Source organism: Fusarium redolens (genome assembly GCF_020744475.1).
Source record: "Fusarium redolens strain MPI-CAGE-AT-0023 chromosome Unknown BKA55scaffold_32, whole genome shotgun sequence".
Classification (NCBI taxonomy): domain Eukaryota; kingdom Fungi; phylum Ascomycota; class Sordariomycetes; order Hypocreales; family Nectriaceae; genus Fusarium; species Fusarium redolens.
Window position 1 is genome coordinate 130,738 of NW_025763695.1, and position 24,525 is coordinate 155,262.

Below are 24,525 nucleotides of genomic sequence, written 5' to 3' on the forward strand. Positions count from 1 at the left end.
TGCGAAAGAAGTGGTTAGCAAGTGTTGTGTAGTGGGTGGAATGAGCTTGGCGGGGTAGCTCTGCTGCAAAAGAATGAAGATTGAGGAATTCAGCCCGGAACAGTTGGAGAAGACGGGAAATATATGTCTCTCAATCAACTGATAATGGCAGCCAACAAGTAGCAGAGCAGAAAGATCAGGTCGTTCTGCGGGCACTTGCTATGCAGGCCAACAGGGATGCATCCGTGAGCTGTAGGCAAATACATGGGGCTAACGTGGATCTGATCTGACGTTAAGTGACGTGGTGGGAAAGGCGATAGCAATGGGGCGTGGCACTTCTCGGTGGGCAGAGCAGTCGGTGCGACACAGTCTGGCTGGCTTGGTTGGCGAGAAGGACAAAAGACGACCCATGAGCTCAATAGATGGGCCGAGTACAGAATCGTCAGATAATCGCTAATCGGGCCAGAAGAACCGAGTCCAAACCCGACACCTTGTCTCGTACTGTCAATGGGTCACAGAGAATGCAGTGTTTCTGAACTGCCCTTGCAACCCAAAAGCCAGAAGCGCATCTGCAAAGACGGGTATATGCCACACCTCCATATCGCTATCGCCATCATTTGGAGGGTCGATAGACTAAACCCCAAAGGCCCAAGCCACAGCAATCGTCTCCATTCATGTGCAGCAACAGCAACAGTAGCAGCAACATGTTGACTTACGGGAGTATATGGATTTTGTTGTACGAATGTTGCACCGTACGATAATAACCCAGAAGGATGATGTGGTCAGAGAGGCAGAGGAACGTGCGCTCTTCCTGGTATTATTTATTGACGACGTTCGATGGAGGGAGCTCGCAAAGGTCGAAGCGTAAGGGGGCGGGAGGGTACTAAAATCTGTTTTTGTCGTTGATAAGAAAAAGGTTGAGAGATGAGAAGGAAGAAAAAAAGAGAAGAAGAGGGAGAGAGGAAGAAATTTGGTGTGGTGATGATGATAATAATAAAGACGGGAGAGCCCAGTTGGCACAGCGTAGTACAGCACAGCGAACCTTCAGGGCAGCCCAAGGTAGGGGGGTACTTTACTCTTGCCTCCCCAATCAACAAAGATTTGTACCTCACCGAGAAATCACAGCCATCATGACTGGAGGGGTCAGAGCCAAGCATGGAGTAGCGCTACGGAGTACTTGCCTCAGATGTACTTAGTACGGTGAATTCATAGCCCGCTTTGGTGAAAGTGTCTGAGCTCCCTCTGTGGTTGAGATACGGAGAGCTTTTTTTTTGCCTTTTTCTTTTTTTCTTTTCTTTTCTGGCGATCTGGTTCAGAAATTATGGGGAGCTGTTCCTTGCACCCCGCTTCCTGTGAGATGCAAGCTTACAGGCCTTGAAGTATATATTTTAGCTTTTGAGTTGATGTGTATGCTCACGATGCTCTAAACTTCTAAGTAGTAATGTATAAAGTGATGTAACTCTATATAACCTTATCATCATATTCTCGAAGTCTCCAATTTGGAGTCATTGTCTTGCCCGCCCTCGTCAAAGTCGTGTAGCTATTTTCTGTTCCCCCACCAAACTCGACCCCGCTATCGCGCTTGGCTTGGGTGTTTGGTGGCTTTTGCCATCCATCAGCATCGTTAAGTTACAGCGGCATATTCGGGGCAAAGCACTCCGCCCGCTACTGCAGCATCCGACAGTAGCTCTCCCTCTACGAACAGTTCTTCCCAACCCCGAATCGGTAATTTATCTATACCTTACCTTGCCACTACTTGGTGATTTATGTTCATATTAGCCAAAACTCAGGTGGGTTATCATATCAAGTGCATTGGCTGTTGTCATGAAACGCGCAAACAAATGTCAATCCCCCGCCACTCATGCTGACCGTAGTTACCTCATCCCTTGACTCAATACCAATTCGTTGAGTAGTGGCAGGGTATTTTGATGGTGGCAACAGAGTCGGAGTTGGAGTCAGAAAGCGCCTAATTTCTAACGAATAAAGTATCGCCCTCTCACCTTGGAAGCATTGGCCTCACCTGAGCTTGTAACGTCTCAACAACAGTCATCAAACTTTGATTGGGCTGAAATGCAAGACCAATCAGTCAATTACTTGCCAGGCATGCTGCTACGATTGGGTTGAGGTTTGTCTTAGTATTACATACAGGTAAGGAACTTCTTGGCATGATACACATCAACTTTGCTTCTCATTATCCTCTTCCTTTTCAGGCAGGACACTACTGTTGATGAATGTCATGACAAGTGCTTTAGCCTACGTCTTTAGCAGAGTCATGTTTATGACGCGAGGGAATAAACGAGTCTTATCTATCGTTTCAAACTATCAACCCTTGAGCTCAACGTCTTTTTTCTTGGCTTTTGGTTCAGCCTAAGTTCAAGCCATCGACGTCGGTTCCAACCATCAATGTCCTGACGGAATATACCACTCAAAACCCTCTATCATGGCCGCGGAGATCACCATTGAGTCGCTATCATTCAGCTCTTCAGATAGACCCCCATCTACTGACTAATTGATCGCATACCGTAGCTTGTGGCTGACCGACATGTCCTTTTCAACAGAAAAATAAATAACCAGCCGCCCCTCCCTCACCAATAAGCGCGAGTAATATGTCAAACACAGCACATCGCATTGAGTAAACGGCACTTTAAACGAGTTCGTTTTCAGATATCAGTAGATACCAAGCCCATTGGGTAAAAACTATGTTTGTCAAAAAAGATTGGCGGCGCGGGGGTCAATTGTTGCAAAAGAGGATCCCTCATGAGTGAGGGATTTTGCTTCATGACTCCCCCCTCCTCGTCTTTGCTCTTCTTGGGATAGAACACGGCGATGCACTCGGCGATGTCTCTCTGGACCCTTGAACCCCTCTCGCGTCTGGACCGCCAGTCGTTGAGGTGAAGGGAAAAAACAGTTGTGAGTGGGTTTTCCTGTAAATAACGCCGATATGCCAGCGAACAAGCGGTTTTGTTTTTGACCGGCGACTACGAGACTAGCGGCGGCAACGTGCTGTGATGCAACGTGATTATTGAGCCCCGTTGATTCTATACAGGCGCATTTCCATATCAGGAGCTTCCGCTGGGAATGTGAATCTCGAGATGAAGCATGTTGAGCTATTTACACCTTGAGGGGTTACTCATGAATATCCGCTTTTGGATATTTCGATACTAGATCTACCATTCTATTTTGAGTCTAGTTATTTTAAGAAGAACATGATACAGATGCCAATAATATCATCTCATGAGACGTCTAACATCTCACAATGTTTTGCATTGTAACATCTACCATGCACATCCACTTGCAACAGATCCAAATGCCTGGGTCCCGTCTGGGTCAAACATGTTAAACACGTGATGTGGCTTTACCCCGGAGCTTTCGGCGCCGGCACGCCGGAGTCTCCACTATCGCCTGGTTCCCGCCGCGGCTGTGTCTGTGTCGCATGACGACCAAGCTAGACCAAGGTTAGATCCAGAAAACGACTCCATTCACGACGCTTCACACCGCGAAATCATCCAACACCAAACGACACTCTACAATTCTTCCGCTGCAAACACTTACATCATGGTGGTATGTACCCTCCTCTTCTCTCCCCCTGTCCCCCCTTGGAGCTCTGCCCGTGAGGCCTGGCAAGTCTAAAGACTCCTCTCACAGCTCCTCAACCTGCTGACTCTGGGACTCTGGTCAAAGGTCGGACGGTTGACACACTATGCCTTTGACGCCGTTCTCTGTAAGTCCAAGATACTTCCCTTCTTTGTCGCCGCGAAAGCGCAAAACTAACGCCGCACAGTCTCGGCTTTCCTCGCCGGCATGAAGCGATCTACCGGCCTGACGTGAGCCTTAAACCCTCCGAAATACTCTCCGACACATCTAACAACAAGCGATAGTTTCAAGACTGAAAAGGTCGCTGGCGAGAACAAGGAATTCACCGGTTGGATCGATAGATACCTCGGTGTCGGAGAATGGGTCATGGATCAATCCGTTGCGATCGCAGGCTCCAGCGGCTACTTTGAGCGAACCCGATGAGCGACGACAACAACAACACCCTTTTAAGCTATCGATACCATGGACTTCCCACTCAGTTTTACAGCTGCAAATGACTTAAAAAACGACTTAACGATCGCGCGGAGGAAATGGCCAAAGCTACCTGATACGCGTTCGACGCGCTGGGTTTTCAGATAGGCGTTCGGATATATGACTAACTATGCATGTGAATTGGATCAATGATACTGATACTCAATTAAGGCCATGAGCTTCTAACCTGCTGTCGTGAATTGCTTTGAGAATAACCAACAACCTGAACCGAGTTACTCAAATCTACCTAACCTTTCGTGTCATTATTCATAAGCCTAATCAACGTCCCAAACTCTTCCTCCTAGTCAACCTTGGTTTGTTCCTTGTTTTCTGCTAGAAACTCAGCTGGAACCTCGTTCTCAGAGCTAACCCGTCGTAACACTACGCTCTGTTGAGGGCTGTCCGGAGGATCGTGGTCATGCTCCTCGAGCCGAGATACCAACAAGTCAGCTGGAACTTCGTTATCGCTCTCATCGTGACTTTCTTCAGTATTCTCGTGGGTTTCCCTTTCTGTATTGTCTTGTGTCCCATTATGTTCTGAATGATCCTCTGTAGTGACCGACTCCTCTGAAATTCCAAGTGTTCTCTTCAGGAGTGCTTTGGCCTCAAGGAACGCCTCCAACTCTGCGCCAATCGCGCATATAAGGAGATTCCATTGTTTTGATTCAGCCAGCTGCAATCGCTTCTCCAACTCTTCAACAACAGTGTCCATCTGGGACAACTGATCTCGTATTGCAGCTTGTTGAGGCTCTTCGTCGGCATCTCCCCCTTGACTGGCTTTGATCAGTTCCCGCAATCTTGCCTCGAATTGTGCGACAAGCCCTGTAACCTCAGACCAAACTTCGGAGCCTTCAATCAAAGCTTGGCGGTCTTCTGATATTTGCGCCTTGCGACGCTCAAGCACAGCGATTTCTCCTTGCCACCACGTTCTAGCCATTTCTACCGTCCGGCGCTCTGGTCTGAGCTGCAGGAACTCGGTACCTCGCAGCATATCGGTATTCTCCTTAGATCGAGATTTTGCACCGGCGCCGAGGGCATCTATATCCAGCGGTGTAACAGGCGGTCTTTGTATCAGTGCCCTTACTTCTGTGTCCACGTCTCGACCAGCAGCTCTGTATCCGCTCAGGCCAGCCTCTCGTCGATTCTTTACATCCTCTATCTTCTCTCGCACCCATCTGCGCCGATTTCGCATTCCAATCAGTTTCTCTTCTAAAAGTCGTATGTCGTGGTCCAAAGCCTGCTGCTCTGCCCCTAGCTCACGGAGTTCCTGGCCCAAAGGTTCTTCTTCGTCGTCTTCCAAGGCATGAAGCTCAGCATATATATCGTCCCTCCTCTTGCTCATTTTGTCAAGGTATGCTAAAGCATCCTTTCGTTGTTCTAGCGCCGTGTTCAGATGCGAGTCCTCCTCCGCTTTCAAGTCCGATAAAGCAGCCATGGCCCGCTGGAGACCAGCTCGAGCTGATTTGAGGCCGCGTGGTTTGCTTGGAGCGGGTTGTCGCACAGGTATAACACTTCCATCTGGCGCAGAGCGTATCGGCATATGTAATGAATTCATCATTCGGGATTTCGACGTAGCTGTCGAATAGAAAGTACTCTCCCCCGTACCAGTATCGCTCCCAAAGTTGCTTTCGGAGCCCCCATCACCGCTACCAGCAACCAAACCTGAAGCTTGAAGATCTAAAAGCTGCTGAATATCTCGTTCCAAAGCCTTTTCTCGTCGCTGTAAGCTTCTCCATATTGAATCGAGTCGTGGGCGATTATCTAAATGCTTCTGGCTCGGACTGTCACTCAACCCAAAGCGACTTGGTGAAAGCAACCCGAACCCTCGCCCGCTGTCGCTGTGATTCGGGGATACTGATTGTCGTGCAGGATCTTGGTTCATAAGGACTGAGGATGCGATCGGAGGTGGTGGTCCTGCGAAGATAACTTTCGACCTCCTCCGAGAAGGTGAATTCTCATAGCGATGCTTGCTGTCCCACGAAGCAGGTGATGAAGATCGCCGGGTCGATGTAGTAGAGGTAGGTTGGGCCGTCTTTCTAAGTCTCGGGCGTGGAGGTCCCTGGTCGAAGAGAGGGTCTTCACTTCGAGGTTCGAGCTCGTCCAAGTCATACTCGCTGACTTCTCGAATAGGAGGGCTACGGAGTGGGTTGTTGAGGAGTCGCTGGGTCGGACTGGAAATACGATCGAGGATAGATGGAGAAGACATTTTGGTTTATAAATAGAGATACGCGAGGATCGGCTATGGAAATGATGAGAGTGGTTGCAGTATTGAAGTTGTCGCAAACATTCGCTCGATTTCGGATAGACACGGCTAGAAGCTTTTATAGCTGCGGAGTCTGTAGTCGCGGTGCTTCACATTAGCTGAAGTATATCAGAATATTCAGTGATAGGTAGGTTAGTTGTATAAGCTGTGATGAGTCGTTAAAGTCGTTGGTAGTGATCATAAGAGAAGAGCTTGATGGAGCTTGACTGGATGGAAGCTTTGGACACTATCTGGGGTTGGCATGTGCCCACCTGCTCCGGGGTGCACCTGCCATGAGCTACCGCGATCCACAGGGCGGGGAGTGGATCTGAACCACGACCGCGTCACGGGCTTATCTTCATGTGATGAATGTCAATCATTTGTTGAACATTTGATGATAGCTTCAAACTGAAGCTCAGTTCGTACTATGAAAAGGCGCAAGTAATCTGTTATCTCGCTTCACATTGAAGCGGATACTTCTTTACAATATATCTAACTCGGTTTTAAGGGAATCGTGAAACTAGTATTGTTCACTGCATGTAAAACGACCAGACGGCTCAAAATCAATGAGGTCAAGCTGTGAGCTCATAAAGTAGCATCACATACAAGATAGCTTGCTTGGGGAAGACTTCATACCTACTTGATACCCAAGGTACTCTGGCCTGGATGGGCACGAAATACGATTAGATATTTCTGACCAGGGTTTAGAGATCTACAAATGCAAGTTTCGTCAAGAGGTTCGAAGCTTCCAAATTTCACGCGTCTTCCCGTGAGTAAATTATATTCATGCAGTGCAAACATTGGCTGAACTTCAGCAGTCAAATATAGTGATACTTTCAAAGAAGCCATACATCATTTGAATCCTTCGAGAATAATAATATTTATGCTTGCCTAATCCTATCTACTCAAACGAGACTGCCATCAGCCGGCAACTTTTCACTAACCCCTCCGCCCTTCTCCAAGTCAAACCGAACCAGACCGGGCCAGACCAGACCGAAACCTTGCTTGCACGAACGAGGAACCTTCCACATCGCATTCTTTCTTGCATCTCGTCAAAATTTCCGCTTCTTCTTCCTTGCTCTCACAGGTCAATACCCTGAAGCCTCACCCTCGGACTTCTGCTTGAACCGACGGGAACTTCAAGCACCGCGACTGCTGCTGATCTTTTGGCTTACCAACTGCCGACGCCCGCGAGCCAGTTGAGCTGTAAGGAACACTTCTTTGCTCCACCTCGATTTTATTAACGACTACCCTCATCTTGCACTGTCGCATACATTTCCTCCTCAGACTCATTCTCACTCCAACGTTGCTGCTATTTGCCTTTGGCGCCAGGCCACCTCGAGGCTTGTCGAGTCAATCAGCCCCAGGCCAGGTCCGTCAAACACAGGCCCCGAGCTACTAAGCCGAGAAACAGTCAAACCATCCAACAATGAGCCAATCACAGCAATTTCCTCCTTCACTGCGTCAGACGCAGGTGGGCTCCATGTCTTCTGCGTCTGCGTCTGCTCCTCGCGCTGGCTCTGGCTCTGGATCCGGCCCTCAACCCCAGCCCCAGCACGACGAATTGCACATGTCGGGCTTGAGCCAAACTGGTGCTCCAATTTCCATGTCGCCTCAAGACTACGAGAACCCTCCTCAGATCAAGTTCGAGTCTTCGCCCTCAAACGTCCACTACAGGAACCCCTCCAACTCTTCGGTGCCCAACGTCCTCCAACCCGCCGGTGGCCTGTCCGCTCGCGGCGCCCCAGCCTCGCCCAACTTGCCCTCGCCGATGCAGCAATCCTCTCCCGCTGCCTCATCTGTTCCTCACCAGCCGCCGACGCAAGGTCAACACCAGCAGCATCCTCATCACTCACAGCAGCCGCTGCAGATCCCTTCGCAGCACGGCCAGCCTTCCCACGACTATTCAAACTCGCCCTCTGCCGCTGCGAGCAAACCACCACTCAGCATGTCTCATAGCTATTCTCGCTCCAGCCCAGCCGCTGGCTACGATGGCTCTTCCAATTACCACGCATACACGCCCACTACTCCCAGCGGTGCTTCATCTTCACATTTGATGTCTCCAATCGATCCCGCCAGATACAATGCTCCAGGATCTCAGCGCACCATCTCCAACACCCCGCTTGGCCTAGCTGATATTCGTCCCCGCGCCGACTCGAGCATGTCCGATGGCCATGGAGCTACTATGGGATATGACGCCAATAGCGCGCAGCCAGGAACAAGCAATTACCTCGCGCCATGGGCCATTTACGCTTTCGACTGGTGCAAATGGCCTGCCCAGGGCAATAGTGCTGGCAAGCTCGCCGTGGGGAGCTATCTGGAAGATGGTCATAACTTTGTGCGTCTCAGCGTATAATTGATCATTTACAATCGCTGACTCTTATAGATCCAAATCCTCGATAGCCACATCACACCAACACCTCAAGATGTTTACACACCTGGCTCATCTAAATTTAGTCTCGAATTCACCAAGGCTGCCGAAGCTACCCACTCTTATCCTGTGACGCGCTTGCTATGGGAGCCGCCCTCGTCGCAGAAGCAGTCTACTGACCTGCTCGCGACTTCGGGCGATCACCTGCGATTGTGGTCTCTTCCTAACGAGAATCCTGCTACGCCTAGCAGCACCATCGGTCGCCGCGACAACCCTACCACCAAGTTGACACCTCTCGCGTTACTCTCCAATTCCAAGACACCAGATCATACTGCGCCTCTAACGTCGCTCGATTGGAACACCGTTTCTCCCAGCCTCATCATTACTTCCAGCATAGACACGACATGTACTATTTGGGATATTCCCTCACTCACGGCCAAGACCCAACTTATTGCCCACGATAAAGAAGTTTATGATGTTAGGTTCTGTGCCAAGAGTGTGGATGTTTTTGTTAGCTGTGGTCAAGACGGTAGTGTCCGTATGTTTGATCTTCGAAGTTTGGAGCACTCTACAATTATTTACGAGCCTACGGGCAAGGAAGAGCGAGGTAGGTTGTTCATCCGCTCTTTCTTCATCATATACTGACCTTATAGACCCCAACGGTGGCCGTGTTAGTCCAACACTCGCTCAGCAAACGATGGCGAATCCTCCCCCGCTACTACGGATTGCTACTTCACCTCATGATACCCATCTTCTCGCTACATTTGCTCAGGATTCCAACGCTATTCGCATTCTGGATGTGCGACAACCCGGCCAGGCTTTGCTCGAGCTACGCGGTCATGGCGGAAACATCAACTGCATCGAATGGTCACCTCATCGCCGAGGAATGCTTGCTTCAGGTGGTGACGATTGCCAGGTCCTCCTCTGGGATCTTTACAATTCCAACCAGCCTATGAACGGCGCTCCTCAACAAGAGAACCCCAAAAGCCCTGTTGCTAGCTGGCAATGCGATTACGAGATTGGTAACCTTGGCTGGGTACCTCAACTACCTAACTCCGAGTACGGCGAATGGCTCGGCGTTGGTGCAGGACGCGGTATCTGGGGAACACGAGTCGCGTGAAGAAGCAGTAATGAACTGGCTTAAATCATTTGTAAAGCGTAGGTCAGAGCTTCCAGTTCTGTTCCAGAAACGTTACTCGATTCATGTAAAGTGTGGCTGGTTAAGGGCATGGTCATTGCATTCCGCAAAGCCTGGAGTTTTCATTCAAGGGTTTTTTTGAAAGTCTGATTGGGGGCATCTTCGAGATGCTGGGATCAAAACGTTGGGCTGGTCGATATAAAAACACGAACCTATATCCTGGACACTTGCGCTTTATAGGAGGTCTTGTGCATGAGGAGGAGTTTGAGCGGCCAGATTGAGTTCTAGCTTGTGCAAAGCCTGGGAATGGGTGGACATAGAGGGCGGCGCTGGTGGGAGTTAGCGTTGGAGTAGATATAGATGATGAGAAGATATATGCAATATGATGACTATAACCAGATATCACTGAATGATGCAGTAGTTTGAGTGTGACTGGGTGAGGGTTGTCTCGTTGGCTTCTTCAAAAACACCTCTCTGTGAATCTCGAGAAAGTGGCCAACCAATCACTCTACAGTCCCTTTAACGTTCACCTTATTCACTGTCGCTAATTTATGTCGAGTACATTCATAGCAGCGTCAGTGTTGAGGCCAAGATTCACGTAGTCTGGGTATTCACTGAGCCATGGTTTATAATTGAGATAGGCCCTCCAAGCCTTAAGAACAGGACATACGATTCTGCAAGACTTGAACAAGAAACATTTCTGTCGTAAACTCTTTTACAGTTATGAGATCAATTAATGACCTTCACAAGAGACCCACTGTAATCCTGCACAACTCGGAACCCACCAATTACATGGTTGTGCATTGCACAAGGCCCGGCATTTTGCCGTCTGAAGCTCTAACATTGACTTCAAAGTTACTTGAACCTCTCTTTATTTATCTTTGTCATCCATCAAGCGCCTTTTATTCTTCTTGTCTCGCATCGACGGCATTTAATACTTTCTTAATCTTTCAAACTCCAGCGACCAATCTCTCACCAATCGCTCACCAATCATCGCAGACACGCTTCGTGTCGCGCGGCTCACTCGCCACCATGTCCTCCCACGATCCTTCGCGCTTTGACGATTCTGAAGATGAAGAAGATTTCAACCCAGCGCCCGCCGATATTTCCGATGAAGAGCAAGATGGCGACGACAAGAAGATAAAGCGCGGAAGCAGCCCTGCGCCTCGCGATGATGACGATGACGAGGATGAGCGACCATCAAAGTCGCGACACGCCGATGACGACGATGAGGAGGAAGAAGAGGAAGAGGAAGATAATCCAAAGCGTCGCGATGATGACGACGATGATGAAGAAGATGAGGAAGATGACGAGGACGAGGACGATGTCCAGCAGGTGAGCAGACTCTGATTCTGCCTGGGCGCGTTGCCTGCCTGCCCTTGAAATACTAACCCCCTTTAGGGCCATCGCAGAAAACGCAGAAAGGAACGAGGAGCAGCTTTCTTCGATATTGAAGCCGAAGTCGACGATGAAGACGAAGCCGAAGATGACGAGATGCTGGGTGAAGAGATAGGCGACTTTATCACAAACGATCATCCGGACGATATGGCTGAAACCGGTATCGATGATGACCGACGACATCGTGAGCTCGATCGCCGTCGCGAGATAGATTCCAGCATGGACGCCGAGAAGCAGGCAGAGATCTTGCGACAGCGATACGGCAATCGACGTTCTGGCAAGGGCTTCAGAGATGCATCGGTTGTTCCCAAACGACTGCTCCTCCCTAGTGTGGACGATCCTAGCATTTGGGCCGTACGATGTAAAGAAGGCAAGGAGCGAGAAGTCGTTTTCTCGATTATGAAGCGCATCGAAGAGAGGGCTGGCACTAAGGATGAACTGGCCATCACTGCTGCGTTTGAACGTGGAGGCCCTGACTCTGTCATGAAGGGATTTGTCTACGTTGAAGCCCGACGTCAAACCGACATTTTGAAGGGATTGGACAGTATGCTGAATGTGTATCCTCATTCCAAGATGATCTTGGTCGATATCAAGGATATGCCTGAGCTGTTCCGCGTTTCCAAAACACCAACTCTGGAGCCTGGTGCCTGGGTTCGTCTCCGAAGACCTATGAAGCACAATGGCGATCTTGCTCAGGTCATTGATGTTACTGAAAACGGTCTGGAGGCTCGTGTCCGTTTCATTCCCAGATTGGACTATGGTATGCGAGACGATGCCTTCTCTTCAGTCACCGCCGATGGAAAGCGAAAGCGACCTTTCGGTATGGCTGGTCCTAAGCCACCGCAGAGGCTTTTTAGCGAGGTTGAGGCCCGAAAGCGCCATCCTCGACACATCCAGGGAAACCCTACTGCTGGTACATGGACCTACATGGGTGACGAGTTCGAGAATGGTTTCCAGGTCAAGGATATCAAGATTCAGCAACTTATTACTACTGATGTCAATCCCTCACTAGAGGAAGTCACTCGATTCGCCTCAGGTGCTGAGGATGGAACTGAAAACCTTGATCTTAAGGCTCTGGCCCACAGTCTAAAGGACAGCAACGCTCTAGCTACGTACCTCCCTGGCGATATTGTCGAGGTGTACACTGGCGAGCAGAAGGGTGTTGTCGGAAAGGCTATGCGAGTTCATTCCGATGTCGTCTCGATCACTGTCACTGAAGGTGATCTTGTTGGTCAAGAGATCGATGTTCCCATCAGATCTCTTCGCAAGCGCTTCAAGATCGGTGATCACGTCAAGGTCATTGGTGGCAGCAAGTTCCGCGACGAGGTCGGAATGGTTGTCAACATCAAGGACGATCAGGTTACTCTTCTGACAGATCAGACCAATTCTGAAGTCACTGTGTTCAGCAAGGATTTGCGTGAAGCTAGTGATATCGGTGGCCAAGGATCACTGGGACAGTATTCTCTTCACGATTTGGTGCAACTTGATCCTACGACAGTGGGATGTGTTGTCAAGGTTGATCGCGAGTCGCTTGTTGTTCTTGACCAATTTGGAGATACTCGCCAGGTTATGCCGTCACAGATTGCCAACAAGCTTCCAAAGCGAAAGACGGCTGTAGCGGCCGACCGAAGTGGCTCTGAGATTAGGCTTGAAGATGTCGTCAAGGAGTACACAGGGCAACAACGACAGGGCAAGATTATTCACATCCATCGCTCATATGTGTTCCTACACACCAATGACAGCAAGGAGAATGCTGGTGTCTTTGTCACCAAGGCTAGCATGGTCAACACCGTTGCAGCCAAGGGAGGTCGTGTGGCTGCTGCATCTGCTGGTCCTGACCTGACAGCGATGAACCCAGCACTCAAGCTTCACAAGAACGGGACCGAAAACAAGCCCGTACAACAACCCAGATCATTTGGCCGAGATAAGGCAATTGAACAGACTGTTATTATCAGGAAGGGAGCCTACAAAGGTCTTTTGGGTATTGTCAAGGATACAACAGACACCCACGCCCGGGTTGAGCTTCATACGAAGAGCAAGACTATTACGGTGCCCAAGGATAGTTTGAGCTTCAAGAACAAGTTGACTGGAGCTACAATTGACATCGCTAGCCGAGGAGGCCGTGGTGGATATGGTGGTGGTGCTGGACGAGGTGGTGGTGATCGTGTGCCAGGATGGCAGGGTGGTTCTCGCACACCTATGGCGGGTAGTAGCTCAGAAAGAGTGCCTGCTTGGGGATCACGAAGTAAGTTTCTTGGCAATTGGTTCGTTTCAGTATGCTAACATGATGTAGCACCTGCAGCAGCAAGTGGACGCACACCCGCTTGGAAGGCCCCAGACATGTCCGGAGCCCGAACTCCCGCGTGGGCCGATGGTTCACGAACTGTCAACCCTTACGACGGCAACCGTACTGCTTATGGTTCTGGTGGACGTACACCTGCCTGGCAGGCCGGTGGAAGAACCCCTGCCCCTGGAGATGCTTTCGGTGCTGGCTCACGTACACCTGCATATGGCGGTGGTGGTGACAGTTGGGGTTCAGGGTCCAAGACTCCTGCTTGGGGAGTATCTGCGCCAACCCCTGGAGCTAGTGGAAACGACTCATGGGGAGGTTCAGGCGCTTACGACGCCCCTACACCCGGTGTTGCTCTCGGTGCCCCAACTCCTGGTGCATTGAGCGCTCCTACACCTGGTGCTTACTCCGCACCGACTCCCGCGGCCATCAGCGCACCTACGCCGGGAGCCTCTTGGCAAGGCGGATGGGGAGCAGACTCGGCTCCTACTCCTGCGGCTGGTGCTCCTACGCCCGGTTATTATAGTGCTCCTACGCCTGCAGCATATGCTCCTCCAGAGACGCCTGCCGCCACTGGTCCTCGATACACCGATGACGATTGATTGGGAGGGTATAGTAAGATCATAAGGCATGGACAGGCTGTAAATGGGTTTGCAAAAGGCGTTTTGGAAGATTAAATATTGTATAATCAAAAACTATAGCAGAAAGCTGGTTAACATTGAGGATTTAAAGTGAGATTAGAACTATGAGTGAGCACGAACTGAATTGACTGTCAATATGAGGAGTATTTCGCTATCAAAATGTTGATTCAACTTTGTTGACGTGAGGTTTTGAGCCGGAGCTATGGCTTTATCGATAAGGACTTTAAGCTCTTTTCCCACTTGGCTTCGTAAATCTTGAACTTCAAGCAACTTTCCGGCATTACGACACTTCATTCCTCGCCAATTGCGCCCGAGTTGACATATTTGCTTACGCAGAAACAATGTCACTGCGCATCGCGCCACGAAAAATGGCATCAAGCGCCCTCCCTCGACCTTCTCATTACGAATGCCCTCTCCGCAGCCAACGATCCTCAAAATGCGCATTCTCAACAACACAACCCTCCAACCGACGCCCCCGAATACCCAGCCCAGTCGACTTTGTCAAGCCCGGCGAAAAGCCCGCCAAGATGACCATAACCCTAACAACACCCGAACAATCAGCCGAGATCGAAAAGAGCCTCATCGAAAAGGCTACAAAAATCGCACAAGAACGAGAAGAGAAACTACGACAGGCAAGATCAGCACGACTAGGAAAGCTTTCTGCGGATGCAAAGAAGAGTCCAGAGGCAAGGGCGAATATGGCGCCTAGCGAGAGGAGGACGGGATGGGCTGAGTACGATCGGAGGGAAAAGGCAAAGCAGGTTGAGGAGAGAACGAATGAGGCTGAGGAGAAGAAGAAGACTGGGTTGACGAAGGAAGAGAGGGAGAAGGCGGAGAAGGAGGATTATAAGAGGAGGTATAAACAGTTGGAGAGGAATTGGCTTAAATTTATGGTTGGGATGCCGATTTTCTTGGTTACGAGTTATGATCTGTTCCAAAGACGTAAGTTGTGCCTGTTTGAGGGACGCAGGGGATATGCTAATATGGCGTAGTTGTTATGAAGAGAGAACCCAAGGTCCCGCCTTGGAAACAGGCAAATATCAATAAGGAGAAGGAGGAGAGAGAGAAACTTGAGATGGAGAGTGGTGGGAGTGTAGGTACGAGTGAAGGAGGGGTGTAATGGGGACTTGCGGCTCGATGCTAAAGTCAAAGACAAGCTGTCAGCCAGCGCTGCTAAAAGTTCAATAGTGTTGAGGTGTATATTATTGTAATCTAGCGTGTACGAGATGTTGGATCTTGAAACGAAGATACGAAAAAGCAAGGCGCCACGGCTAGAAAGAAAGGTGGTGTTGTGACATGGACATTAATATCCGTCTGACAGCGGACTCGCCATGAACAAAGTGGAAATAACAGACACAGATCAACAATCTGTCTTTATCATTCTTGCGATTATATGGTTGCTGGGTATGGGCTTCGCAACTGGCTCGGTAGATCGATCAGGGACAAGTAAATGGTTGCCCAAGTCATAGTGTATATATCATATGTCCATCTAAAATAGACAAAAAAGTAAAGTAATTACATAAAAATGCTAACGTTCAAAGTCGTAGAATACGAAAAGAATGTTGTTCTGCGACTCCTCCCTTCCATCCCTTTTCCATCGTGTCCCATGCGCTTACTTGGACTGCTGGCACTTGAAGCAATCCTGCTCGTAGAACTTGACCCAAGAAGTACTCTTCTTGGTGATCTTTCCACTCTTGTACAGCTTACACTTGGCAGGCGTACCGTAGAACTCAGGCTGATAGCTAAAGTACTTGCAGTCCTTTCCATACTGAATACAGCTCTTGGCACAGTTCTCAAGACACGACGCATCACCCGCAACATTAATCTTCTCCTCCTGACAGATCTCACCGCGTGTTCCGCAATGCGTATCCTTAGCGCACTTCTCAAACGCAGGAACATACTTGGAGCACGTAGCAGGCGGTGTAGGCGTAGGAGTGTTGGAGCAAGTGTAGCAGGTATCAAGATCGTAGAACTTGACGCCCGTGTTGCAGGCTGTGAAGCTGAGCTGTGACAGAGGCGCGGAGTAGAGCTGGCAGTAACCGCCGGTGCTGCGGAACTTGGGGCTGTAGGAGAAGGTCTTGCAGGTGAGGGTCGTGCCGCAGAGTTTGCCGCAGGCGTTGACGTCGGTGACGGAGGTGGTTTGGCCAAGCTTTTGGGCAGAGCGGCAGGAGACTTTGCCTTGCTTGCCGCAGGTTGAGGGGGCGTTGGGTAGGGGGATGTAGTTGGTGCAGACGGGAGCTTCTGTGGTTGTGGTGGGAGCTTCGGTGGTGGTTGTGGACTGGGCTTCGGTTGTTGTGGTTGTAGGAGCCTCAGTGGTAGAAGCAGCTTCAGTCGTAGTTGTGGAAGCAACACCAGCCTCGGTTGTAGTTGTAGAAGCGACAGCAGCCTCGGTGGTGGTCGTAGAGCCCTCGCCGGCCTCAGTAGTAGTCGTAGCAGTAGTCTCAACACCAGCCTCAGTTGTCGTTGTAGCTCCAGCAGCCTCAGTGGTAGTAGTAGCCTGACCACAACCAGCATAGCAGACCTCAAACTCATAGAACTCAGACTCCTCAGTAGAAGCACAGCTGCTAATCTGAAGCTCGCTCACAGTGTAAGTATAGAAAGTGCAAGTAGATGAAGAAGCCTTGTAAGCGAAAGACTTGCAGCCAGAGACCTCGCTACACTTGCTAGCACAAACATCAGCGCTGTTGCCAGTGTCGTAGGAGATGTAGCTCTTATAGGACTTGCCCTTGACGGCACAGTTGGTGGCAGGGGGGTTAGGGACGGGAGTGTAGCCGGTGCAGACGGAGTCGGTGGTGGTGGAAGCAGCTTCAGTGGTGGAAGATTCGACGCCAGCTTCAGTGGTAGTGGTATCAGAGCCAGCCTCGGTAGAAGTAGTGTCAACACCAGCGGCAGTAGTAGTTGTAGATCCAGCACCGACTTCAGTAGTAGTAGTTCCAGTCTCTGAGCCAGTCTCGGTAGTAGTAGTGTCAACACCAGCTTCAGTGGTAGATGATCCAGACCCCTCGGTAGTCGTAGTTCCACTCTCAGTAGTAGTAACACCACCCTCATCACAAGAATAGCAAGCCTCAAAGTCATAAAACTCCGAGACAGGCGTGCCGGCACCAACACCCAAGCTGCTCACAGGAACCTTGTACAAGTAGCAAGTGTTGCTCTCATCCAGAGAGAATGAGACACACTTGTCGTTGGGTTTGGTAGCATCGTGGTAGTTGCCGCACTTGAGAGCACAGTCGTTAGGAGTAGAGTCACCGTAGCCTGCGAGGTTGTTGAAGAAGGCACTGGGGCCGTTGGTGGTGCCTCGGACGGCGCAGTTGGTGGCGGGTGGGTTGGCGACGGGGGTGTAGGCTGTGCAGTCTGCGGAGGTGGTTGTTGTGGCAGCAGCTGTTGTTGTGTCTGTGTTGGCTGTGAGGGTCTCGGTAGCTGAAGTCTCAGTAGCAGAGCCAGGAGCAGTTGTAGTCTCGGTCTGGGATCCAGTGGCTGAAGTCTCAGTGTCGGTTGTGCCTGTAGCGTGGGCTGTACCAGAAGTCTCGGTCTCAGAGCCAGTAACTGTTGTTGTTCCAGTCTCGGAGGCAGTGGCGGAGGTTTCAGTGGCAGATCCTGTAGCAGAGGTCTCGGTCTCAGATCCGGTAGCAGTTGTAGTTTCGGCTGAAGCAGTACCGGTGGTTTCGGTAGCAGAGCCAGTAGCGGAGGTCTCAGTCTCGGTACCAGAAGTCTCACTTCCAGTGGCAGTAGTCTCCGGTCCGGTAGCAGTCTCAGTACCAGAGGTAGTCGTGCCCTCACCGCATCCAAAGCAAAGATCAAGATCATAGAAGTGGCTAACATCGGAACCCTCATTAAACACATATCCAAGCGAAGAAACAGGGGCCTTGTAAAGGGTACAAGAAGAACCCTTGATAGAGAAAGACTTGCAGCCAACGGTCATACCGCAAGTGTTACCGCACTCAGCATAGTCGGTAACAGTGATAGGAGATCCAATGACCTTATCAGCGCAATTGGGTGCAACGCCCGTCTTACCGCAATCAGCGGGGACGATCTCAGTGTAGGGAGTGTAGTGAGAGCAAGCAGCTCCAGTAGTGGTAATAGCAGCAGTCTCGGTAGTAGCAGTAGAAGAAAGAATGTTGGTTGAGCCAGAAGTAGTGACAACAGCAGCGGTTGAACCACTTGTTGTGACAGGCTTGGGCTTACAGGGACTGGCGTCGGCCACGGCCAGAGCAGCCAAAATGGCTGCAAAGACCTTGGAGGGAGGCATTGTGAAAGGAGGGTATTAGGCTATTGCAGTAAGAGTAACGATTGTAAGTGAGAATAGAGATTCTCGCAAGTGAGTGGAATGTAGTTGGTAGAGAGTATCAAGTCAAAAGAGTGACGGGGCAAATGCACAGCAACAGCAAGAAAAGAAAGTGAGTGTTACCGCTGAGGAAAAGCAGTCAGAGAACGAACGTACGACAACGGATATATAAGAGTCCTGAATCAAATTCTTGGCTTAATTACCGATCCATCCACCTCACATCACGATCTAGCAAGCGAAGTCACTTAGCACCAAAGATCCAAATCTCACACCAAAAGTGCGCCGAACCGTTAAAGCCATCTTCTAAATCTGGACCTCACCTGTTGAAGCTATCACGATTCGGGGATGGGAGAATCGATAGCTTACGGTGTCGTGGTGGGGAGGAGGTGGCTAGTCAGGGGGCTCAAGCATGAAGCCTCCACTTGAAACGGTCACGTGAGCACGTGTCAGTTCTCGCGGCGCGAAAACCCCGCTGCGTGATGCGAGGCGGGATTGACAGGGCGCCCGCCTGTATCGCAAAACCTTCCTTTCCTTTCATTTATTCTTCTTTCACACTTGAAAGATGAAACAACGCCGCCAGTATGGGCGATCCTCCGCTTCCTCCCGACAAGCGCGCGAGAATTCACAAGCTGGTAGATGACTTCTTTGACCAGGAGCAGACGGCAGACCAACAGAACAGAGCCATAATGATTAAGAAAACATTATCGGCGGATGTCGTGTTCCTAAGCCCGAAACCCATCCTCCCAGCCGATGATATCGCAGAACGACACGCACATGCCAAAGACATCCAGAAGAAATTGCAATCACGCGAACCGGGCTTTTCCCTGACAGCGATTCAGGTGGCTGTAATCCTTACTGTTCCTTTGAGTCAACTGCGACCAAATGGCAACTTGTCTGCAACTACGCAGAGTTTGGCGCTGCTAAAGAAAACGCTCAACGAGTTGGTTAGACTCTCGCACCATTGTGAGTGCTTGATTATTCTTTATCTTAACGTCTAACAGTGCTGATTTTCAACAGATTTAAACAGGTACACCGATGCACAGTTTAAAGAAGACTCGACCAACAACTCGACACAACCCCCATCAAAGAAATCCGCATCCGTGTCCAGCAAAAGAGGCAGCAACAAGCGCCCTTACACCGAAGACGAGAAGGATGGGAACTACAAGCCAGATGACAAGCCACGCGGCTCAGCGACCAAAAAGGCTGTTCAGAAACGGGATGGCAACGCTTGCGTCTTCCTACGAACAAGCAATCCAGAGGTTGCCCATATAATTCCAGTTAGCTGGAATTTAACTGATCCCCAGATCCGAAAGACTGATAGTCTTTTATTTGCGATGCAGACCTTAATGGCAGAGAAGAACAGAGAGGAAGATTGGGCATCTACCAACAGCCGTCTGCTCGCCGATGCTACAAATCCAGGAAGCTCTGACCATCCATGGAATGCTATCTGCATGAACCATCAACTCCATTTCTGGTTTGACCGCGGACTTATCGGTCTGAAGTTTCTTGGCAACCAGCCTATTACAGACGATCCTCCCATGTCTCAGGTTGACATTCAGTTTAACTGGATGATGCGCGATGATCGTAAGCGAGCGAGAGATATGCATATTGGCGGGGAGAACGACAGCTTTATGGATATGGTTACAACAGTTCGCACATTCCAGGACAAGAACAATCCTGCTCCTCAACTGCCATCCCAGGATGGGATAGTAGCGGCACTCCATGCTAAGAATGGCGTCCCTCTTGTCTCAGGGCGGTGTATCAAGATGGAAGTACCAACTGGGGATGTCTCTAAGCTCCAAACAGTACTGGATCTCCAGTGGGCTTGTGTCAAGATTGCAACTATGGCTGGTTCTGCGGGTTGGCCAGAGTTCCCTCCTGATCCTGATGAGGAGGGAGATGCAGCACCTACGGCGGTTCGAGAATGGGTATTGGAGCAGTCAGTTCTTGCCATGCAGCAACCTGACATACCACCCTTGCAAACAACAACAAACCGACCACCTAGAGGTAGTTCGCCTTCTAAGACACGACATGATGACCAGGCCAGGCATAGTTCAGATGGCTCTCCTACCAAGTTAAGCCTCAGAGTTCAGACCAGAGACAGTTCGCCCAGCAAGGTCAGCCGGACAGAGCAGAGCCAAGGCCAGCAGCAACAGCCTCAAGCAAGAGGATCGGAAAACGTTCGCCCTCATGACATGTAATGATTGACGAACACTCAGACCCTCCCTCACCCAACAAAGACTCACTCACTCATCACATGAATAGTCGCTGTTCTCTCGGCCTATCCACCGTTGCCCGAGAAAACATGGCTTGACATGGTCTCGTTTCAACTAACGCTTACTCCACTGACGTTGGGCTAACTCCACTCGAGGCTGGTTCTTTTTCTTTCTGGTAGAGATAAAGAACAGAAACGTGGTGGATGGACACGAATAACGAAATAAAGCTAGACATGTTTGCGAGCTAGAACGATTTGACCCATAACGCAATCTTACGATGCCCCGATAAGGGCTTGGCAAATCGATTGCGGACCCGAGAATTTGGAACGCTGTGGAAGTGGACGTCATTCGGGGTTTGTGAATACGGAAGAAATGGCAACAGAGTTCTTTCTCACTACGATAAGTCTGCAAATATTCACCATAAAATTAGGGTGTCATGTTGAATTTATGCAAGTCTTGTCCAAGTTTGGAACCAGACCTCTATCTATTTATTGAAGATATGCTCTTCGTACCGGTAGTCTCTATCTAGGATGTCTCGGACCTGAATGATCGACAAATCTTCATCTGCAATGCACATCAATCGTTTCTTCCAATCTCTCTAAGAGTACCTTAGCTTCGTGATCGTCGTCCCGTCCTCCAAAACACACGTCTCCTCCTGCAACCTCATCCCCCTCCACCTCGGCACCGCCCTCGTCCAAAGATACCAATACCCTACACCACCCACAAGAATAACCCACGAAAACACCGCATACAGCGCATAAAACACCTCCCCCTCGTAGTTCGGCGGTCTAAAAAACGGTGCCACTATTAAAGCGCAGCTCATCGCTATTCTAATACTCACCGCGGGCATCCACGCTTTAAAGGGTCGCTTGAGGTCTGGACGTTGAAAGCGGAGCCTCACGAGGCCGATTGCTACGGCTAGCCCGATGAGCTGCGCGGCGTACCCGTCGATGTCGAGAATGAGAGAGTAGATTGAATCAGAGGGTGGGAGGATCATGACGAGAAAGGAGGGGATGTAGTGGATTATGAAGCCGCCCATTGGAGAGTTGAATGGTCGTGAGGATGAGAGGAGGGAGGAGTATGGGAGGAAGCCTTGTCTTGCGATTTCTTGCTTCATTCGTGCCTGTTCCCGTTAACAATTACTCGTAGACGATGGTTGAAGGACTTACCATTGCGAAAGCGACAACCATGACATTCCCAACCGACGATAATGCCACGGCCGTCGGAAGAACAACCCTTCCAAACTTCTCCCCAAACAACCTCTCAAAGAACAACGCAGCAATGAGCTCACCACTCCCTCTGATCTCTTCAATCGGCACAACCAAAAAGTACGCAATGTTAACAAGCATGTACAATCCACACGCCGTCCCCAATGCAGTCAAGGCAACAGACCTCAACGTCCTTACAGGCTGCTTGACTTCATTCATAACATTCGCAGCATTATCCAGTCCCGCGAATGAATAAAATACTTTGAACAGACTTGTCGCGATAACACCCCAGTTCCAGCTCGTTTCTTCCCAAAGATGTTCCCATGCGAGTTGATGCGTGAGGGGAGCGGATGTCGTGTCGGGACGGAAGATGACAACGTAAAAGCCGGAGAGGATCATAAAGACGATGATGCCAATCTTGATCCAACCCAAAACATCCTGTATTTTGACGCCTGCCTTGGGAAATACGCTGTGTGTGATGCAGACGAATGTCAAAAGTCCAACAGCAAGACTTTTGCTAAGCACATCGGTCGCTTCAACTCCCAGCGCAAATAACGCATATTTACTAAAAATAATGCAATTGCTCGCCGTAAACCCCAAAAGAACAGCGTACATCGCAAACAGCGTAGACGCAAGTAATCGTGGTCGTCGGTACGCAAACTCGAGGTATACTTTATCGCCTCCCGACCGAGGAAGCATGCATCCAAACTCGAGCGACACAGCAAGACCACAAGCTGCGATGAAAGCGCCGATTATCCATAGCGATAGTGATAGTCCTGCGCTTCCGACAGATTGAACGATCGTTCCTGGAGTCGCAAAGATACCGCTGCCGACGACGCGCGATATAACGAGGATATAAGCGCTTTGCCACGATAAATTCCGCCCGATGGTAGAAGTCTCAGGAAGTACATCATCTTCTACATCTCGACTCGGCTGTATCTCTCCCGCAGTTTCACTATCGATGGAATCATGGCGCGTAGAGGTCTTATCGGTTGAACCGTATGAGCTTCGCGATTGAAGCAGCGGCGCGTTCGACGAGTCTGCCATTTTGCATACGTTGCTGGTGAGTTATTCGAGACATGATGGTTTCTTATGGGTTTGGGGAATGAAGACGTGATTGAGAGGATTCATATTGATAAGCTGTTTCCTGTTTCGGGGCGAGACATCCGCGTGTTCCTTGGCTTGTGATGGGCTGGTTGGTGAGAGTTCGTAAGACGTGATCTGGATGGCGCAATTTGGAGTTTGTCATGGGGAGGTTGATCAGCCACCACGTGGGTTGATAACGTATTAAAGAGTTCCTGAAATTGAGGTTGGTGAAGTTTATAGATAAATGATGTCAATTCTCGTGTGATGATATTTTCTTTTGTCTTTCTAGATGGTGGTTTTGAAGGGTGTAGGGTATCCCATTCTGCATGTGAAGAGCAAATGAAGCGTAGTCTGTAGATGCCGACCGACCTACGTCTCGCATACGTCATGAAACAATGTTGAAACAACGTTGAATACTATCTCATAGTTTTTGTATCATGATGTATTGCTCAAGGCCTGGAATGAAGAACGAGGCCCTGTTCTATCCTACTTTGGTCAACCGGAAACAATAAAGATCCGAACACTGCCCTTCCATCAGACTCTGTAGATAAAGATAACTAAAAGATATAGAACATACACTCATGATACTTCAAGGATCCTCACATATTTCAATAGTATATGAGGGCTTCCTATGGTGGAGCAATTGCCCTGAGACAACAGCGTATCCACGCAGGTCAGCTCTCGTTGCTCCATGGCGTAATATGGCAGTTCCAAAACAAATTGGCAACCGAGTGACGGAGAACATGTCCACTTTTGCAACCCTGAAATGTCTCACTATAGACTTGGTCAGTTTGTTCAGATCAGCTTGTGCTTCTGCAGATTTATGCTATTTATATCACTTGAGTTGGCCTAAGGAACTGTTGTGAGTTGACGTACAAGACACAAAAGGAAACCCAAAAGAACGAGATAAATACTAATATAGTATGTATATTCCTACCTATTACCGATAGTTGGAAGGTTGAGTCTGCTGGATTTAGATAATAACAACTGCAAAAGAATGTTTCGCGCTTATCATATAAACAACTATGCCAATAAATAATAGAAAGCGAGTTGTAACACTATCAGAGTGGCTTGAAAAGAAATTCTGTCAAATAAAAGCCGATGTTGAGTAAAGACGCAAAATGGTCTCGGCTGCTGATAGACTCACTCAATATCTATTGTGAGTTATCAGTCGAACACCAGATAAGCCGTCTCTATACAGAAACTTATGAAGTTCTAATATTTTGATTCATGCTTTATAAGGCATCTCACTAGGATGATATCTCAGCAAGCGCTCTCTTTATCAGCCAGACATCATGTCGGAGAACTCAACTACGAAGTATTAATCACTCATTGAACAAGTATTTTCTGAAACTCACGGGTTCTATCTATGAGACACATGTTAATCTAGTTATATATGAACTCTCATACACTTACCATGTATAAGAGACCCCGTATTCTCATGTGGGGAGCCCACATAAACCCACATGAAGTCAAACAGGAGGCTATGCTTCACTTATACGCGTACATTCCATATTGAAAGCTTCCATGCGCCTCTTTGGTTCTAGCTCATAGAATACGTCTCCGCATGAGTTCCCCTCACTTAAACCTATCCTCGCTTCAACTTGCT

General features: G+C 49.5%; 8 protein-coding genes across 8 annotated transcripts; 5 read left to right on the top strand and 3 right to left on the bottom strand.

The window, feature by feature from the left end:
• Positions 1 to 3,534: 3,534 nt before the first annotated feature.
• BKA55DRAFT_698069 (uncharacterized protein) lies at positions 3,535 to 3,996 on the top strand (the record flags this gene model as incomplete). The annotated part of the gene is made up of 4 exons (XM_046200483.1): positions 3,535 to 3,540; positions 3,625 to 3,700; positions 3,761 to 3,803; positions 3,858 to 3,996. The coding sequence occupies 4 exons, from the start codon at positions 3,535 to 3,537 to the stop codon at positions 3,994 to 3,996; spliced, it is 264 nt and encodes an 87-aa protein (XP_046041464.1).
• A 349-nt stretch (positions 3,997 to 4,345) lies between these two features.
• Positions 4,346 to 6,250, bottom strand: BKA55DRAFT_529255 (uncharacterized protein; the record flags this gene model as incomplete). The annotated part of the gene is made up of 1 exon (XM_046189058.1): positions 4,346 to 6,250. One exon carries the CDS (start codon positions 6,248 to 6,250, stop codon positions 4,346 to 4,348), a length of 1,905 nt encoding a protein of 634 aa, XP_046041465.1.
• Positions 6,251 to 7,715: 1,465 nt separating this feature from the next.
• Positions 7,716 to 9,777, top strand: BKA55DRAFT_599993 (WD40-repeat-containing domain protein; the record flags this gene model as incomplete). Its single annotated transcript, XM_046196464.1, has 3 exons — positions 7,716 to 8,624; positions 8,673 to 9,264; positions 9,311 to 9,777. 3 exons carry the CDS (start codon positions 7,716 to 7,718, stop codon positions 9,775 to 9,777), a joined length of 1,968 nt encoding a protein of 655 aa, XP_046041466.1.
• Positions 9,778 to 10,659: 882 nt separating this feature from the next.
• Positions 10,660 to 14,266, top strand: BKA55DRAFT_585935 (Spt5 C-terminal nonapeptide repeat binding Spt4-domain-containing protein). The gene is made up of 3 exons (XM_046194500.1): positions 10,660 to 11,130; positions 11,197 to 13,438; positions 13,487 to 14,266. The coding sequence occupies exons 1-3, from the start codon at positions 10,828 to 10,830 to the stop codon at positions 14,083 to 14,085; spliced, it is 3,144 nt and encodes a 1,047-aa protein (XP_046041467.1). The 5' UTR covers positions 10,660 to 10,827; the 3' UTR covers positions 14,086 to 14,266.
• Positions 14,267 to 14,312: 46 nt separating this feature from the next.
• BKA55DRAFT_585938 (uncharacterized protein) lies at positions 14,313 to 15,625 on the top strand. Its single transcript, XM_046194501.1, has 2 exons — positions 14,313 to 15,066; positions 15,117 to 15,625. The coding sequence occupies exons 1-2, from the start codon at positions 14,466 to 14,468 to the stop codon at positions 15,242 to 15,244; spliced, it is 729 nt and encodes a 242-aa protein (XP_046041468.1). The 5' UTR covers positions 14,313 to 14,465; the 3' UTR covers positions 15,245 to 15,625.
• Positions 15,626 to 18,773, bottom strand: BKA55DRAFT_585939 (uncharacterized protein). The gene has a single exon (XM_046194502.1). The coding sequence runs from the start codon at positions 18,368 to 18,370 to the stop codon at positions 15,737 to 15,739; it is 2,634 nt and encodes an 877-aa protein (XP_046041469.1). The 5' UTR covers positions 18,371 to 18,773; the 3' UTR covers positions 15,626 to 15,736.
• A 214-nt stretch (positions 18,774 to 18,987) lies between these two features.
• Positions 18,988 to 20,607, top strand: BKA55DRAFT_546778 (uncharacterized protein; the record flags this gene model as incomplete). The annotated part of the gene is made up of 2 exons (XM_046190956.1): positions 18,988 to 19,369; positions 19,424 to 20,607. The coding sequence occupies 2 exons, from the start codon at positions 18,988 to 18,990 to the stop codon at positions 20,605 to 20,607; spliced, it is 1,566 nt and encodes a 521-aa protein (XP_046041470.1).
• A 613-nt stretch (positions 20,608 to 21,220) lies between these two features.
• On the bottom strand, positions 21,221 to 22,877 carry BKA55DRAFT_529377 (methionine permease; the record flags this gene model as incomplete). Its single annotated transcript, XM_046189071.1, has 2 exons — positions 21,221 to 21,745; positions 21,792 to 22,877. The coding sequence occupies 2 exons, from the start codon at positions 22,875 to 22,877 to the stop codon at positions 21,221 to 21,223; spliced, it is 1,611 nt and encodes a 536-aa protein (XP_046041471.1).
• Positions 22,878 to 24,525: the final 1,648 nt, after the last annotated feature.

Bases quoted from the DNA above. Each gene is read 5' to 3' on its own strand.
- BKA55DRAFT_585935 (XM_046194500.1), top strand. From the start codon at position 10,828: ATGTCCTCCCACGATCCTTCGCGCTTTGACGATTCTGAAGATGAAGAA. The intron at 11,131-11,196 runs GTGAGCAGACTC...AACCCCCTTTAG, and splicing joins ACGAGGACGATGTCCAGCAG to GGCCATCGCAGAAAACGCAG. The intron at 13,439-13,486 runs GTAAGTTTCTTG...AACATGATGTAG, and splicing joins GCCTGCTTGGGGATCACGAA to CACCTGCAGCAGCAAGTGGA.
- BKA55DRAFT_585938 (XM_046194501.1), top strand. From the start codon at position 14,466: ATGTCACTGCGCATCGCGCCACGAAAAATGGCATCAAGCGCCCTCCCT. The intron at 15,067-15,116 runs GTAAGTTGTGCC...AATATGGCGTAG, and splicing joins TTATGATCTGTTCCAAAGAC to TTGTTATGAAGAGAGAACCC.
- BKA55DRAFT_585939 (XM_046194502.1), bottom strand. From the start codon at position 18,370: ATGCCTCCCTCCAAGGTCTTTGCAGCCATTTTGGCTGCTCTGGCCGTG.